The following is a 17,849-nucleotide window of genomic DNA, read 5'->3' as shown; positions in this document are numbered from 1 at the left end:
TGGTGCGGGCATGGGACCATTATGTTGTGGCTATATCCAGTTGGAGGCTGTATTAATAACGCTCATAGTGAATGCTTTATTTTAGTATTGCTGCCAAATGCTTTTTTATCAGAGACCAAAGGTGGGCGGGGAAAGGAGGGGTGGTGGTGAAGCTGTTGGTGCTTAAGAGACTAATAATGTGGTTTGGCGTTCGTTTTAAGTCCATGATTGATTTGACGTTTGCCCAGTGAATTCCCCGTAGGAATTGCATTTGATCTCTTAGAACGATCCTAGTTGTACAACTCGTATCAGCGGAACACATAGATGGATGAATCTTTTTCTGAACACTAGAGATTTACCTTTAAACCTTCCCCACCATTAACGGAATCGGGGATTTTTTTATTTTGTCCCCCTCCTCACCCCACACTTCTGTGGATCTCTGTTAAAATTGCATCCACTCATCACCCTTCCAATAATGTTAATAATGTAGATTTAATAGCTTCAAAAAATAGGCAAGAATACCAACCAGGTGCCTCACCAATCGCATCGATCAAACTTGAATTGGAGAGTACCACTTTATTCAGATACTCTGTGGCTCCATCAAAGTACATTTCTAGATCCAGACAATGTAAAAATATGCCATCCGGAGGAAAATTACACACACATGACAATAAAATAATATTTCCTAAAATCACGGCAGCAAACAGAAAATACAGAAACCAAACAAATAACTGATTATTTTTAAAGTGATGAAAGTGCCTAGCTACTCAAAATTAATATTACAGTTCTTTTGTGGCTTTTTCCATGAATCAAAGCAGCAAATGGAAGCTATGCAACAATAAAACAAGTTAAAAAAAAAAAGTTGGAAAGTAGCACGATATAGATGGCTGCCAGATATTAGCAAATGGTGTGTTAGAGTACAAGTCACTCATTAAGAGCTGATTGATATGTGCCAAGTAACAACATAAGGTGCATTTCACAGCCTGTGACAATTGTATCACAGCTATGCGAGTAGCTCTCCATTCCATTCACACTCTTAATTTTTTATATTAAGGTTTATCTTTAATTCAATTAAGACCACTTATTTACTCAACCGTATTCGAGGAAAAAGCCTCTAAATAAAATAGGCAAAAGCAATGGCTGTGAAAACAACTCGATCAGTGAGTACTTGATCCAGTTCCTAGCAGCCCTCTTTATGGCAACAGCGGATGAAGATGAGTCACAATGCCCCTTGCAAATTCATGTTTACAAAGCCAATTGGTCTAATTTTCATGGCTGCTCTAAGAAAGGTTGAGGGCCAAAGAAACGCGGGCATTCGCCCAAAGTTGAAATCTTTCTCAGTTGGTTGACCTCACAATTGGATGAATATGATGATAGTTTATTTATATAGCGCCTATACACAATGTTTCAAAGCGCTTCAAGGCAAGGGAGGGAATAAGGGAAAATACAATGACATTTTTACAGGCCATGAACAATAAGGATGCATAATTAACTATCGTACTCGGCCTGACGACATTTCAGATAGTGCAAGAGCTAAGACATAGGTAAGGAAGGGAGGGGAAGAGTGGGAAGGAAATGGAAACAGACAGGCGACTACCGTACTAGTCCTAATGACATTTCTGGTAGAGCCAGAGAAAAACGAAAGGTGAGGGAGAGGGGTGCAGGAGGGGAGGAACAAAACAAGCCATTATCATACCGGCCTGATGACATTTCAGATAGTGCTGGACGGGGGAGTAGGGGGGAAACAAATAAGGGGAGAGGGGAGGAGACAGACGAGGTTGCTATCATACTAGGTCCAGGGACAATTCTGATAGAGTAAGTGCATAGAAGAAAGTAAGGGGAGGAGATGGGCAAAGGGAGAGGAGGAGAGAACAGAGTAAGCAGTCAAAAAGAGTGGAGAAGCAAGAGGGGAGAGCGAATGCAATTGCAGAAGTCAGTAGTAACACATAATGTTGCAAGGCAGGATACAAGATGATGATGGGAACAGCATGATTCAGGGCCACCACGAGTACAAGATGCAAAGTGAGTCCAGCTTGAGAGTATAGAAAGCCCTTTCTAAATGCAGCATACGTCTTACAGAACAATAAAATATGAAATGCAGTTTCTGGCATGGAACAATAAAAGGGACACATTGATTTCAGATCTCTATCACGTTCTCGGTTCCACCTGGCATTTTTCTTTTACTAAACAAACACGTATCTGGTGAATAGGCATCAGTTACACAGGAAGGCGTCCTGGGGTAGATAAGGTTGAATCGACTAAGTGGTTTACTTAAATCAGGAAGAATGTACACTTTATTGGCTTTTGTTAGATGATTGGCCACTGAGTATAGCTTTCACATGCTACAATCATGGAGTAGCGCCTTTTTTTTTTATTAACAATTCAGTAAATCAGCCAACGGAATGTTGGATACTTATGTGTTTCTACTCGTCAATGTTTTTAGATTTAATTAAAGTGGAGTTAAAGCAATTTCATGTTCTAAGGAGATTAGACCAAGTTCTGAATGTAATGCGACTATTACGGCTGAAAGGAAGTAGGCTCAATACTCATGTACAACATGTATTCTGTGCCAATTGCAACTGTGTCAAATTGCTAAACTCCCAGATTCCCATAACACATAATGCCCCCCTATTTGACCTTTCCCTGATATACTTCATCAAATGTCTCAATGACTATTGGTTTGCGCAAAGGAACACATTCCTCTTCATTCTTCTTGATTGTTTTCCATGAGTTGGCACTTGTGGAGTATCAGCTAAACAAATAAAAAAGGAGATTCTCTATGAATTGATTTCTTGCATTTGGGGCCTCAAGAAACAGTTGATAAGACTTGTTTTTCCCATTTCCCCTTATCACAGACCATAGTAAACATGCTAAGGGCCCCGGGCCTTAAAGGCTCCTAGTAACCTATCAATTACGAACATGCATGAATGAATATAGCTTTATTTTCGGTATGAAAACCATAAAAGCAACCACACAATCACTTGGTACAATATACAATTACTGGATTCAAATTACAGCATATTGCATGTAGAAGAGGGGCAAGAGAAGACAATTCATATTGTCTAATGGATCTTGTGTCTAAATTACGGGCATCCCCTACATTTAATCACCCACTACTAAGCAAGCAAAACAATACTTCTTCTGAGCCATGCTCTGTGAACATACTTGGCAATTTGCTGCAACATATTAGGGTTATCACATCTTCTGCATAATTCCAGAACCTCTGTCTCCCTCCTAAAACCTTGTAATCTACATAGTGGCAATACATACTTTGCCCTAAGGTCTATGTACCTAGGACAAAACGACAAAAAGTGAATGGCAGATTCACTCGGAGCACCACAACACTGGCAGTCAGAGCTACATCCATCATTCCAGCTTTTCGTGAAAAAAGCCACACGTGTAAAGTGCCTCCTCTCAAGTCGAACAATAATTAGTGTGCCAGGCCGAGAGTAACGATATCCAAATATTGCTCCGGGTCAAATCTGTACTTTGCCTGTAGATGTAGCTAGCCACTAGAAAGCCTTGCACAAGAAAACACCAGAACCTTCCTATAACGTTCTCTGCAGGTGGCCTTAATGACTTCCTTGCTATCAGTACTGATGCTTGGCAGCCTCTCTCAGTATGATTCATAGCCCAAGATTATACACAAGCTTTAAACTCGTCTGGGCAAGGGGGTTGTACGACTACCTTTTTTAAAGTCAAATACTTAACTAACATTTCCTTAAACATGTGCAACCTAGGTGATGACCATATACGCAGCCCTAAGAATAGGGGCTTAAAAGCTATTACATGCTCTATGTGGCGTACATCACATTCTGGGGGCAACGTGGCGTTTGGAGCGCTACTTGGTTGCATCATTATAAACTTTAAAATGTGTTTTCTGCAACCCCCAAACTTGTACACTTTTTGCACCCCCAAATCTCTGCACCAAATGATGCCGCAGATGCAGCCTTGCACCGGTACAATTCCAAAACGGGTGTCAATCTTACAAACCTGCAATATTCAAGTAGAAATTCACACTATTGTACTATGGGCTCCAAGCATTAATGGCCCATTGTCACTTCACTGAAGTGCAAATGCAGTGTAAAACTATTGCCTGTGATGTTGATAATAAAATACCTAACTCTACTCCTGAGTCCTCGAGTAATTGAAGCCATCTGAGAGGATGTACGATTCGTGCAAAAATTCACCTCAAAACTGGACAAAGGGTTCTGGGCACTCACTTGGTACCTTGGTACTTGCCTCTTTTCATATGGGTGTTTTCCATCCATCTAGCAGGGATGTGAAATGTCATGTTCTGATTGAGATGTCAACCATTGATCGCTGTGAGACCATACTCTACGAAACAATTAAACTGCTGACTTGTGCCTTTGTATACCCCGTTTTACAAACATTTGTTAAGTTACATCGTGCATTGCAACTTATGTGCCCCTTCGACTGTTCTGTACTTGTAGTGGCTAAAATCATTGGTCTACAGATGAGCACCAATCTGAGGGAACATATGGGTGCTGGAAATGTGATTACAAAAATTCAGCAATGACGTTCCACTATAGATTGCCCCCAAACTGACTCCCATCAGCTAACACACCAGTAGGAAAGTGCACCCACAGAAGAGAATTAAAAATGATGGGGAGTATTGTACCGGACAATGAGACTGATGGAGTACCCTTACAGGCCAACCTACCCCATTTACAGTGGGTGTATCAACTCTTGATTTTCTCTCTCTCCCTCTGACCTATAGCATGTTCCTGAATTGCTTATCTGCTGTACTTTTAGTTCCCTGTGCATGTCTACAATACACAGTGTACTGTACTCTAATATGATCCATTCCATAGGTGATTATCCAGTGCTAGTTTTTGCTTACCATATTGAGACATGGCGTCCTGATTTGATAATTGGGGGGAGGGGGTGGCGGCAGGTAGGATCTGACTTGTAAGGGATCACCTGCTAAGAAACTGTAATATGGGTGGTGGGGGCTGTAACCTGATGGGGTTAAAAAAAAGAAGAAAGCAGCCTTGTTTGTGCATTATTTCTGTGTACAAAGCAGTGACAGTGTGTTTGTTATGATCTAGGCTATCACAGATCTGTGATGTTAACAAGGAGAACAGTACATTGAGAATGGAGACCAGTGAGGGCTTCAATTACCGCCTATTTATGGACAAGATCTCAGTGGTGCTTGAGCACTGCAATAGGATGGCACTTTAGAAGATTGGTCCTCTGTCAAGTAAACCACAGCAAAAGCACCTGGTGAAAGTCCACATCTAGAGTGGCATCTCCAAGAAATGCCTTCATTCCACAGTCCTCTTTGAGGGCAAAATGGACACAACGTTCCTCAAGGAGTGTAGTCTGGGTCACTGGTCCAATGGGTGCAAAAAATATTTTTCACGGCATACCAGAAAATGAAGGATAAACAGGGCAATGATCCTAAACATTCCTCTGCTGTAGGAATCATTGTGGTCCAGGCTTTCTTTTGGGTTCTGATCTGCCTGAGTCACCTGACTTAATCCAATTGAAATGGTGGGGGCACACGACAAGGAATATTTAAGCGGGTTAATAAACCCCTTAACAAGGCAGAGCTAATTGCTGGTACCTATGCTTTTTGGTACCAAATGCTTACACAACGCATCTGCTGCCGGACAAATACCCATATTAGAAAGTTCCTATGCTAGAATGGGTCAGTAACACATATGCAGTTTGTGTGCATTTTAATACATGCTGATTTGTTTTTCTTGCCGGTAATGTTGGTGAAATACAACAAATCTCTGATACTGTTTTTATCTGCAGATGGTTATTTGGGATGCACAGTCCATTGAAATGTATCTTGGCCCCTGGGGTTTGGGGCGCAGCCTGCAGGATCTTGGCTCTTTAGCAGCAGGAAGTGTTCTTGATAGATTGTCTGACCAATAATTCCTATTTAGTAAGAGTGGCGTGGGAGTGATTATGGTCTTATAGCAGTTCAGCAGTCAATCAGGGGTGAAATGGTTGGTCGAGGGAAGAAAGGCACGGGCAGAATCCCTTATAAAATACTGCATGCAAGGCATTATTTGCAAGAATCTTTTAGTTTCTCACAAAGCGGAGAGGAAGAGTGAAGGCTATTTTGACTTGATTTAAAGTTTACACTCCACTTTGGTAGTGTTAAAAAATTTGCAGGCAGGGACCCACAAGCACTTAAGAGGTAATGTTGGTGGTTTGCTGTGTGCAATTGGTATACAAAGAACCACTATAAGATTAAGGATGTATGTCCAAGATACTGAAAGGGAACTGTGACTACTTTGCCGACCACAGCTTCAGGATGGTCTGTCCGTTAAGAACACCCCATCAACAACTGGTTCGGTACACATCGTTAAATACGTGAATTGCTAGATCATTATTCCACTCTCACACAAAGCAATGATTCCTTCTGCAACGGCAACTATCTATCTTGCTGTGAGTTTTGCATAATTTTTCAATTAGCGTCTTCCCACTTTTAATGGAAAGTCTTCCACAGAAGCTACTTACCTGATGAATGTTTCAACTAGTTCTCATCAACTCCATGGTGCCAGGTAGGTGGCTAACAGATGGAACATGTAGCGATTATTGCTCCAAAAACAGAGATCAGAGTGATGAGGAAAATGTTCCTTTAGAAGTAGTGTTCCAAGTGTGCATGGCTTATTCTTTCCAGATGCAAAAAGGCAATGGTGAAAGGTTCAGTTCTGCAGAAGTTATGTGGTTGCCATTTCAGTGTTGAAATGGGTCCCAATTTTTATTTTTATTTGTAACATCTAGTTTCTTACAAACTTTTATTACAACTCTTTACATCAATTCATTAGTAGCACTTCCAATGTCAATTTAAGTTCTTATCCTTTCAGTTTATGACTTTGTCTAGGAAATTTATCACTGAACAGGTTAGGTGTACCGAGCTTCCACTCAGTATCCGGAGCCACAGATCTTCCAACATATCGTTTGCAGGCTTCAATTTACTCAAATGGATGGATCTCAAATCGCTTATAGCCACACATTCGATTATCAGATGTTTTAGTGACTCCACATGAGTTTGGCAATGTCTACAAGCTTCATCGGTGACAGGCTTCATTTTTCTCATCACCATCATTTGGTTTGTGTTATGTATGTTCATTCTTAGTCTGAGAAATTTGTCTCGATATCTCGAGGGAAATTGACATAGGTATTTTGGCATTTTATCCACTTTATTCTTTGTTGGTCCAAGATCTAAGGCTGTCGGCATCTTTCCATACTTATCCAGGTTATCAATCCATAACCACTCTTTCAACTTAGTTCTCGCGATTTGAGGACGATTTGTCAGTGTGTCCATTGAGATATTTGCAATGTGCATGATGGCTTTCAATTTTTCTGCCCATCTTAAGAGCAAACCTTTGTGTTGATGTTTTCCTCCTGATCTTAATATTTTATATGCTGGTTCAGGATTGGATATTTCCATCTTTTGTAACAAGGACATGGATTTCCATAGTACTGTTCCATAAAGACTTTCCAAGGCCAGTTCATGACGTATTATAGTCATTGAGAGATATTTAGGTAACCTCTAGACTTGGCGCCAGAGTAAGCCTTCCATTTTAGACCAGATCGTTTGGTCTATATTCCAGCCGGCATCTGCCCCAAAAGTTATTGTAGGCACCACTTTTTGAAGGTAAAACGTGCGGAGCGGTGTTACTGAGAATTTTCCATATAAAGTATGCAGTCTTGCTCCTTGTAAGGCAAGCGTTCGAGTCCGATAGAATAAGTCTTGAACCCAACTCCACTCACGTATCGAGGTGTTCATCAGTATTCCTAAATTTGTTATCAATTCCCCATTTAAAGTTCTTATTTTTGGCGACCCGATCGCTGCCAAACTTCATGATTTTTGTTTTTTTCACATTGATTGACAGATCATTATCGATCATGTTGGTTTCAAGTTTCAACAAAAGCCGCTGTAGCCCTATCCGAGTCTTGTCAAAAAGTACTATGTCATCGGCATAGATCACATAACTTATATGATGGCTGTTGATTTTTGGAGGGAAACAGTTGACGCTTGCTAAGGCTGTGGAGATGTCAGCAATGTAGAGTTTAAACAGGATAGCTGCAAGTGGACATCCCTGTTTCACCCCTCTAGTGGTAGTGATAGATTTGGACAGGTCTCCACTTGCATTTAGTCTCACTCTGATTGTTGTGTTGGAGTGCAATGCCTTTATAGGTAACAATAGAGCATTCGGACAGTTTCTGTTTTCCAACTTCTCCCATAATTTATTTCGATTTATTGAATCGAATGCTTGCTGCAAATCGATGAAAGCCATGAATAAGTTGTCCTTGTTTAATGCATTGAGCTTCAACAGGTTCACCAAGGCTAGGTTAGTCTCTGTTCCCACGCCCTTTGTGAATCCTGTTTGTCTAACATCATGTAGATCCATTTCCTTGGCCCATGTAGTTTCTTTTGCAGAAATGTCGCCAACACTTTACCAATGGTGTCCAGAAGGGCAATCGGGCGGTAGTTGGCAGGATCGTCCCGACTGCCCTTCTTGTACACTGGTACTATTATTGCCTCAGTCCATGATCTCGGAACCTGCTTTCTGTCTGCCATCGCCACAAACAACTTTTCAATAAATGTCGACCACGCATGTTTGTTTTCTTTTAGCAACGTGTTACTGATGCCGTCTGGGCCGGCAGCTCTTGATGTCTTTAGCTTTGAATGGCTATGAGGATATCTTCGCTGGTCTCTATTATATCCCAGGATGTTTCATCATTTCCAATTACTATTGAGTGTGGCATCTCCTTTCCTGCGAAAACCTTTTGAAAGTGCGTTACCCAGTCGTTTTCAGCCACTCCATTTGTCATTAAGGCGTCTTGATTAACTGTTCCTTTATTCAGAATTTTCCAAATTTCTCTTGGGTTGTTTTTTTTGATCAATGCCAGCATTTCTTCACCATGCTCTTGATCTCTCTGATGGTAAAATGTTTTTAGCCAATTTCGATAGTGTTGTTTTCTCTGTTTTAATTTACTCAAGGCATTCTTTCCATGCTGTTTTTTTAATTTGGTTAAGTCTTTCCTAAGCTGCTTTTTTTGATTTTTCAAAGTGACACTCACTTTATGTTTATGGTCGTTGTTACTTTGGCGATTTCTTTCAGAAAAGCCTGTTTTCAGACTTGGTAGCAGCGGTATGTAGTCTAATGAATCAGAATATCATAGTTTGTCTCCTGTATCTCATTTGACATTTTGATAATTTGATATTCTTTTATTCTTTCGCCCGTAGTTTACCTCTAGTGCTTGACTATTACTGTCAGATTTCCTTTTGCACAATAGCGGCCATGACATTACTAATGGGCAATGATCACTATTTGTTGTTGGTATAATTTGTAATTTGTTAATTGTTACAAACACATTTCTTGATGTCCAGAAGTAGTCTATGGTCTTTTTATAGCCCATATTTTGCCAGGTGAAATTTGGTGGTATGTCACCTCTCACATGTCCATTTACCATCATGCAATCACGAGCTTCTAGTTCTTTGCTCCATTGCGATCTTCTTGCATTTCCTGGACATCCATCTATCGATTTAACTTCAATAAGCTTCTTGTGTTCATCAAACCAGGAGATATTCAGGTCTCCACATAGGATAATTGCAATGTCTAAGCAAGGCCTTTGATAGTTATCTATTATTTTCGTTACAGCAGATATGAACGCGTCAGCCGAGATTTTAAAGGGTTCCAGTACATGTTCAGCATTAAGAGGTATTTTTTATTATTGCGAACATTCAGGGATTGAAGTAATGTTCCTTGGACATAACTGTTGGGATTATTTTTTTCAATTACTTACCAGTTTGTTCCTGACTTTATCATTGTGATTAGTCTGGAGAATGGGCGTCCTTTGTTGTTTTTTTCTGCTGGATTTAACAGTGTTACGTAGCCATCTTTGACTGGTGGCACACGCATCCAGGTTTCCTGGAGACAAATTGCAAAATTATCAGTTAAATCTACGGGAAAGTCATTGTATAAATGGCTGAAGCCCCTTGTATTCCACAAAATCACAGTCACAGGAGCATCAGTTTCCACTTTCGCGAACTAATGCTTAGTTGACTTGACGGCAGCATTCCCATTCTTTGAATTTAGGAATGGTACAGATTTTAGCTGTCTCCTCAGGTCTTCTCGTCGCTGATCTATAGAGTCTTTCACACTTTTGGAGTCCAATGCTGCGACTGAACCTTGTCTTCCTGTTGAGTCGTTCGGCGAGATCTCAAACCCTAAGCACAGGAGATCTTGCTTCGCGGTCAATAACATATTACGTACCGCTTGGGAGTTAATATGGAGTAGTACAGTCTACTCGATCTTCCGATAAGTATTCTACAATGCGGATGTCATCGGACCTAATGGTCCGTAGCACTGGTACTGCATGCAGTAGACGCATGATGTTTGCGCGGTTCAAGTTGACATCTAGTGCATTTCTGAATATATTTTCGATCATAATTTTTTGGGAGGATGCCTTGTGCTCACCTCGAGTAGCTTCATGTAATTCGGAAGACGAATTACGGCTATGCGCTGTTGTATGTTTCGGGTTCAATACAGAATGCAAGTTGTTTGCTGACTTGGAGCAGGAATCTGCAAGTCCTTTATTCCGTTCAATTGGGTGCTCACAAGTGGTTCTATCTTTCACACAGGTCTCTCCTTTTACATTTTTATGGCGGCTTGTTTTCTTTGAGAGGTTTCTCTGGTTTGGTCTGTCTTGGTGAATCTGAACTACTTGTAGATGTGTTCGAAAAGTCTGCAGCAGATCCTTGGGGACATTCCTCAACTTCGTTGTCAGAATATGTAGACAGGTTGCATAGTTCTTCCAATAGGTCCCCAGAGGCAGACGAGCTCTGGTCAGATTCAATTCTCATCCGCTTTTTTGGATTAGCAATGGCTTTACATACAGGTCCCGCTCTTTTCTCTTCTTTTCCCTCTTTATTGTTTCTGTTTGGTCTGCCAAGTGTTTCGCTTTCATTTGACTTTGGTTTCACAGGCGTGGTCAATGGTCCCAATTGTGTCTGCTGCATCTGTCTTGGCCCGCGCCTATACTTACATGAATAACAATGGAAGATTTCTTGCGAGATTGGCTAGATGGCCTTCATCTGAAATTCCAATATAAAAGGAGGAAACCCCGGGAGAACACCAATAGGAATTGGTGTGAATGCCTGGCCCAAACCCAGCCTCAACAGTAGTATTCTACAAAGAAGAGTCAGGTATCTGGTGATCTTAAATCATGATAGGAGATAAAGCACATTAGTACCCGGCATTCTGATTGGCTCTCGCCGGGTCGTTACCTGGCCGAGAATCCAGCCGTCTTGTCCTCAGCGGGGGGCGTGGTAGCCCCTCAGCCAATGAGGAGGCTCGAAGCGGGGCCATCCCTGCTCCGAGCCTCCCACGGCTGAGAGGATGCCTTCACCCCTCCCTCCCCCCCACCAGGGACTCGGGTAAGGCTTTTCTTTTCTTTTTTTTCCACTTTCCTCCCTCATCCCTGCCCTCCCATCCCGCTTACCTTCTTGCTCCTTCGTCCCCGGCGGGGGATGATGGCAACCTCCAGCCGTGTGGAGACCCGGAGCGTGGCCATCCCCGCTCCGTGCCTCCACATGGCTGGACGTTTCCATAGTCCACCGCCGTGGATACAGGTACTTTTTTTTTTTTATAATTTCTTCCACCCCCCCAATCCCACTTACCTTCTGCTCCTTTTTTTTCGGGAGCGCACCCACTGGGAACACTTCTGTTCCCAGTGCGTCCGCTCCCAATGGCCGACATGGAAAGGGAAAACGGACTTTCATTTTCCTGGCGGCCATTTTCTTGGTCGTTTCTTTTTTCTGTCCTGAAGCGCTGCAGCCTTTCGGGACAGAAAAAAATGCTTTTAGTGCCCCGGTCAGGCAAATATTACGGGCCAGGGTACTAATAGCAATATGACCCTCACAGCGGGGTCATTACCGATTCAGGTAATGCCTCGGGGCCCATAGTTCGCGAGGGCCTTAACGAAGGCCACGGGGCATTACCTGAGTCGGTAATGTCCCCGCTGATCAGGTCATATTGCTTAATTAATACAGCGGACAGCGTGCATAAGTACAAAACAAAATAATCAATGTAAATCTCCTGTTAACCTAGCACAGAATAAATATCTCATAAATTCAACTGAGTAGACAAAGTGACTTGTATGGCATCTACCCCTTCCTATAAATTGTGGTGGTCAGTCGATGTTAAATTTGTGTTCTTTAGAGAGATCGATAACCATTTGCTCTACATGTTTCTTTTCTCTATATTCAATGGCAGAAAGAAGTAGTGTCCAAGACTCGACTCTAGGACACTCCTGTCCCATGCACACCTATCAAATAGGATAACCTCAGTCAAAATTTCAGGCTTGAAATCCATTACATGTTAAATTTATACACCAAATGCTTATTAAATGCACTGAAATTCGGGTTCAGTATTTAATTTGTGCCAATTTATCAATTCAAACAAATCATATGTATACAAACAAAATCAATTTTTACAAGGACAAATTTAGCTCTATGTTTCGAGATATCCATCCCTTCATCAGGAGCAGAATTTGTTGCTTTGGCCGATTGATGCACTTCAGACTCTGCCTTTCACAATTCTACAAATAAGTACATGACAGTAAGCCAGAACATTCTTGTCCAAAAAGCTTATACAATTAATTAAATCTTATTAACTAACGTGAATTCACAATACCTCACCTAATGCACTGTGTTAGTACTTAATACTATTCTTCATGGGTGTGGGTGTTCGACAAGGACCTGTGCGAAGTTCGAGATGACCACCTACAATGAGAAGACTCAATTTAAACATATAGAAATAAGGTGTGAGGAGCCTACCTTTATGTAATTGACTACTAATGGGTTGGTGGTGGTCTTGGGTCCCTTCTGTGACTTTAGATAAGATCATACAATTGCGGTCGAATGTTCTAGAAAACATAGGTAAATTGGAATAACAGATTGACCCTGGTATGTAAATGTGAACGTAATGATTGTTAAGTTACTCGCATTGTGTTGACTCATTTAGCTGTGTCGGCAGCAACAGAGTGATTCTCATGGAAAAGCTGATTGGAACCGTGTAACTTCACACTCAGCTAAGAAACAATGTATAGTAGCAGCGTGTCATACCACTGTTCTAGTACATACAGATTTAATAATAAATGGCTATGCCGAGGGACCAGATAGTAGCAAACCTTGGACGCAACTGGTTGTTCTTAAAATATGCATGTTGCCATGTGCGTGATGACATCACAGACGTGATGCATAGTAAACAAATGAAACGGTGATGGTTACTAATGACATCTGAATAAAAAGGATGTATGACAGTTTTTTGGATGTCGTGCCCTCCGGGTGTGCTGACCTGATCCGTTTATTGATCACAAGTAGTATTACTCAGAGCCATATAAATGAGGGGGTATGGCTAAGCAGCCATGCAGTAGGGACGCTTTTCTTACAGCTCCTGCAGATGCGCTACGATCCTGGCCTGCAATACTGGTCCCAGCGCGCGCTGGCCCGTGATCAACACTCTGTCGGACGGATGAAGTTGGCGGGCACAATCGTGTGCAAATATATCACTGGTGGACTGCACATAGAAGTACGGGCATACACAGTATGAGACCCAACTGGGGTTATGGAGGACAAAATGGCGGCTGCTAAACAATAGCCTGGCAGGCAAAATAACATCAGGGCACAAGGCGATGGCAGAATGACATGGGGACCCCGGTTGCTGCCTTGATCCTGCTCTCGGTCCCTGGTGAAGCTTGGGCAGGCTGATGATTGATTGCAAACGGAGTGACCACCGCGGAACGAGCTGCGGCATCGCACTGAGGAAGACAAAAGATCCTGTAGCCGGACGCAGAACGAAAAGAGCACTAGCGGCTGCTGGCGATCTAACAGAGGTCCACGCACATAATGGTGGACTGGATTTAGGGGGCAGGGGCTCTGGGGACATGCTGCCTGAGGCACGGCAGTAATAACTAACAGTTTCAGGTGTCATGCGGTGGCGCACAAGGAAGGAAGTGATCACCAGACTACACCAGCACCCCCACAGCAAGCAGATGTGCGCTGCATGTGCAAGTAAGGCAGCTGCTGTCTGGAATGGCACACTGGAGGTGAGTTGAGGCAGTAGCCAGCCCTGAACCATAACGCACCGGCAAATAAATAACATCTGGGGTTCATGTGACCAAAGTGCTCCACGTAGCGCAATGTAACTGGGTATCTAAGCAAGCACGGCCCAGGGGAGAGGACTATACAGTAGACACGTGCTGCAATATAGAAGCGCTCCAAAAACGGTTTGACAAGCAGGCCACGTACTAGTGCCATTTCAGACAAAATACCCCAAGAAGCTGGGAGGAACAGCAAATAGCAGCCGGCCTCCCCAGCTGAACCGGGGGCCCAATCTAGCAGATAAACCAGTACCGGAGTGCATAAGCACACACCTGCAAGTGACAGCTAAGGCAGCAGCACTAACAGTGGCTGGTTGGACAACGGCCAGCCCCAGTGGGCACAAGAGGACCACAGAAGAGTGAACTCAAATGTAACACGCTCCAGAAAGTATATACGCACAGAGCAGTTAATCAGCACATAGGAGTCTATCAGCAGGTTGCCAACCGGCCTGGAGAATACCACACCAGGCATCAATTGAGGTACAATATCCATAGGCACGGGTGGCGGCTGCTGCAGGGCCACTTTGACGCTACCATCCCAGTGCACAGAGATGGCGACACTCTGTGGCAGAAGGCTGTCAAGGCATCTGTGAGTCAGCACTATTACTCGTGAACACTGAACAGCTTTCATTCAATCCCAGTTGCCGACCAGTGGAATGAACCAGAGGCTAGTGCGGAATAAAGGTGACAAGAGTATCGGCACTGTTGCAATTAGTCATGATGTCCAAGTCCCAAAGAAGTAAGTCTAAGCAGCCTACATTGGAGCCCTTTACCAAACCCACAAACCTGGCAGTGAACACCATGCCTCGGACACTGTCTCCACAGAGGGAACAGATTCAAATTAAAGGAGACCAGCAGGTCTTGGAGGCCATTGTTGCTTTAAAGATTGCATTAGAATCCAAAAGGGACGCAGTTAGCCAGGATGTAAACCTCCTTAGGCAAAATGTTCTGTCACTCGCAGAACGCACAGGAACTCTGGAGAAGGAGGTTGCGATGAACGCCATCCTGAAGGACACCTCTAGGGAAGTAACAACCCTACAGCAGCAAGTGCAGAACCTAGATGGAAGAGTTGAAGAAGCAGAAGGGTGGACCAGATGCAATAATGTAAGAATTATCAGACTTCCAGAAGGCGAAGAGGGTACAAACCCCACTAACTTTATTGAAGACATGCTGCTACAAGAAATTGGTCCAGGTACCCTCACCCAGGGTTTCACAGTTGAAATAGCACACAGGTCCCTGGTGAGAAAAACCACCACAAGGCACCCCGCTGTGGCCCATTAAAGTCTGGATTCTGAATTATAAACTACCTTCACAAAGGTAATCTCCCAAATAAAATTAAGGGGGATCAGTTTCTCAGAACGGGAGACCAATAATAAATACACTATACAAAAGTGAGAAACGAATTACCCTGCTCTATGTCTGTACAGATCAAGGCTTGGTGATAGATTGTATTATCCTAGGTGCTAGTACACATATAACATTTGAGTGGTACTAACAGCTATTGATCTTAATCCTACCTAATACAACTAGTGCCATATACTTATATAGAATGTAATATAGAACCACATCTCTATTAAACATTCAAACAAAATTATTACAAAAATCAAGAAGAACAGAAAATCACAAATAAGTCCATACAAATTTATTCACTTTAAGACAGATTTAGAAAAGTTAAAAAAGGGGAGAGAAAGACATTTTAACATGTATCTAACACAATCAACAATACATGAGGCTTTATGAGGGATTGGTGTTCAATAGTGAATAGTGTAATAATTAAGGGTGTGTGATACACATTCATGACACTTTTGCTATGTTGTGTTTTGTAGGCTAACTTCCGTGGCCGAGTGCACATGCAATTGTTTGGCGCTTGAAAGTGCTGCCGCTGATGAAAGATCGTGGCGTTTAGGATTCACAACTAGACGTTCCCTGGCTGAGATGTGCTAATATAAATTGGGACCTAAGTAAGTCAAACTTCTGGTCTTCTCTAGTTTAGAATCGCACATTTGGCCAGTTTTAGTGAACAATTATGAATTGAAAAAATATATTTCGTCTCCATCTATTTGTTAGATGTTTAAAACGATGTGACGAAATAAAATGCTTTTGAAACAACTGGCCATTACGAAATGCAAATAGAGGACAATAATCCTTGTCTGATATTTACCACAGGTTTCAAATTCAGATTGGGACTCAAATGAACCGTGGGTGACATTCGGTTCTAGGAAAATAACCTTACACGGCTACAATTGAGCTGGTTCTTGAGCTCATGTCCATACTGGATGTAAGTGAAGGCTTGGTGATATTGATTTATCTACTATGGTGTAATAGTCTGATACATGTGCTAGAGATGTGCCACATCTAATAACTGCTGACCATTGAATGAATGAAAAAACAGTTAGATCAATGTACTAGATTTGTTTACCATTTTTAAAGAAAACTGAAGTATGATAGAACCACGAACGTATGTAATATGTTAAATTGTTTGTTTTTAGATATTGTCAAACCTGCCATGGGGTATATGAAAAGGTTTGATTACTACATCTAAAGAAATGGTCTGTCCTGAAGAAGGCCGTGGAAAATCAATGGTTAAATGGACATTAGAGATATTGTTCTAAAATCCAGAAAGGGCGAAACATGTCAACAACTGACAACAGACTTATGAACTATTGTTGTATCTAACACTGTTAAATTGAATATACTTAGTGTTTTACTGATCCAACTAAGCCCTTTACAGATTATACTGTTTTTAAGAATGGGTTGAGAAGACCATGTATTGTTGATTGTGTTACATACATGTTAAAATTTCTTTCTCTCCCCTTTTTTAACTTTTCAAAATTTGTCTTCAAGTGAATACATTTGTATGGACTTATTTATGATTTGCTGTTCTTCTTGATTTTTGTAATAATTTTGTTGTTTAATAGAGATGTGGTTCTATATTATATTCTATATAAGTATGTGGCACTAGTTGTATTAGGTAGGATTAAGATCAATAGCTGTTAGTACCACTCAAATGTTATATGTGTACTAGCACCTAGGATAATGCAATCTATCACCAAGCCTTGATCTGTACAGACATAGAGCGGGGTAATTCGTTTCTTACTTTAGTATAGTGTATTCTGAATTATAAAGAAATAGAAAAGATTCTCAAACACTTCCGGAAAGATGGCACGATACAACGGACTACACTCTACAGGTGCAGCGTCAGAGAATGCACTTCACATCGGTTAAGAGAAGGCTGCGGGTGGGGAACCTTAAGTATATGTTACTATATCCGGCGAGGTTCAAAGTAATACACAAAGGTAGGAGCATTTTCTTTGATACTCCCGATGATGAGCATAAATGGATGGACACAGAAAACTTGCCATCTGGAGCGGTCAACCCGACGACTGAAGAGGGGGACACAAGCTGAGAAGCACACATGGGATCCGTAAGGATGTGGCCGAATACGGACGGCTGATGGCAGTGGGGTGCAACCTTTTTGTAACAGACTCAGGCACTAACACTTTGAAAACCGCGGGAGCTAGCAGTGAGATCCCATACGGGAGCGCACTGCAGAGAAGCATACTTTACAAGAGTAGATTCGTTCACAGACACCAGTTGTTGAATATCCACCTGCTGCACTTCTAGCACCAGAATAAACAAGGGCAGAGGTGAGAAGCAGGGATGCCTGAGCACAAGGTATTGAGCTGAGCAATTGTTGGGGAAGGGAAGGGTAC

General features: G+C 42.1%; 1 protein-coding gene across 4 annotated transcripts in view; it reads right to left on the bottom strand.

Moving 5' to 3' along the window:
• SH3GL3 (SH3 domain containing GRB2 like 3, endophilin A3) overlaps positions 1 to 17,849 on the bottom strand; it is a 789,999-nt gene that overhangs the window by 271,333 nt on the left and 500,817 nt on the right. Inside the window, exon 9 of one of the 4 annotated variants that reach the window (XM_069624998.1) lies at positions 2,249 to 2,731. The exons of the other annotated variants lie outside the window; for them this stretch is intronic. Within the exon in view, the coding sequence (XP_069481099.1) occupies positions 2,652 to 2,731 (80 nt within the window). The 3' untranslated portion in view covers positions 2,249 to 2,651. Of the gene's footprint in view, positions 1 to 2,248; positions 2,732 to 17,849 lie in introns of those variants that run through there. 4 annotated transcript variants of the gene reach the window in all.

The sequence above is a fragment of the Ambystoma mexicanum genome, chromosome 11 (assembly GCF_040938575.1).
Source record: "Ambystoma mexicanum isolate Mex_15411 chromosome 11, UKY_AmexF1_1, whole genome shotgun sequence".
Classification (NCBI taxonomy): domain Eukaryota; kingdom Metazoa; phylum Chordata; class Amphibia; order Caudata; family Ambystomatidae; genus Ambystoma; species Ambystoma mexicanum.
Note: the sequence above shows the minus strand (reverse complement) of the source record. Positions and strands in the feature narration are given on the sequence as shown.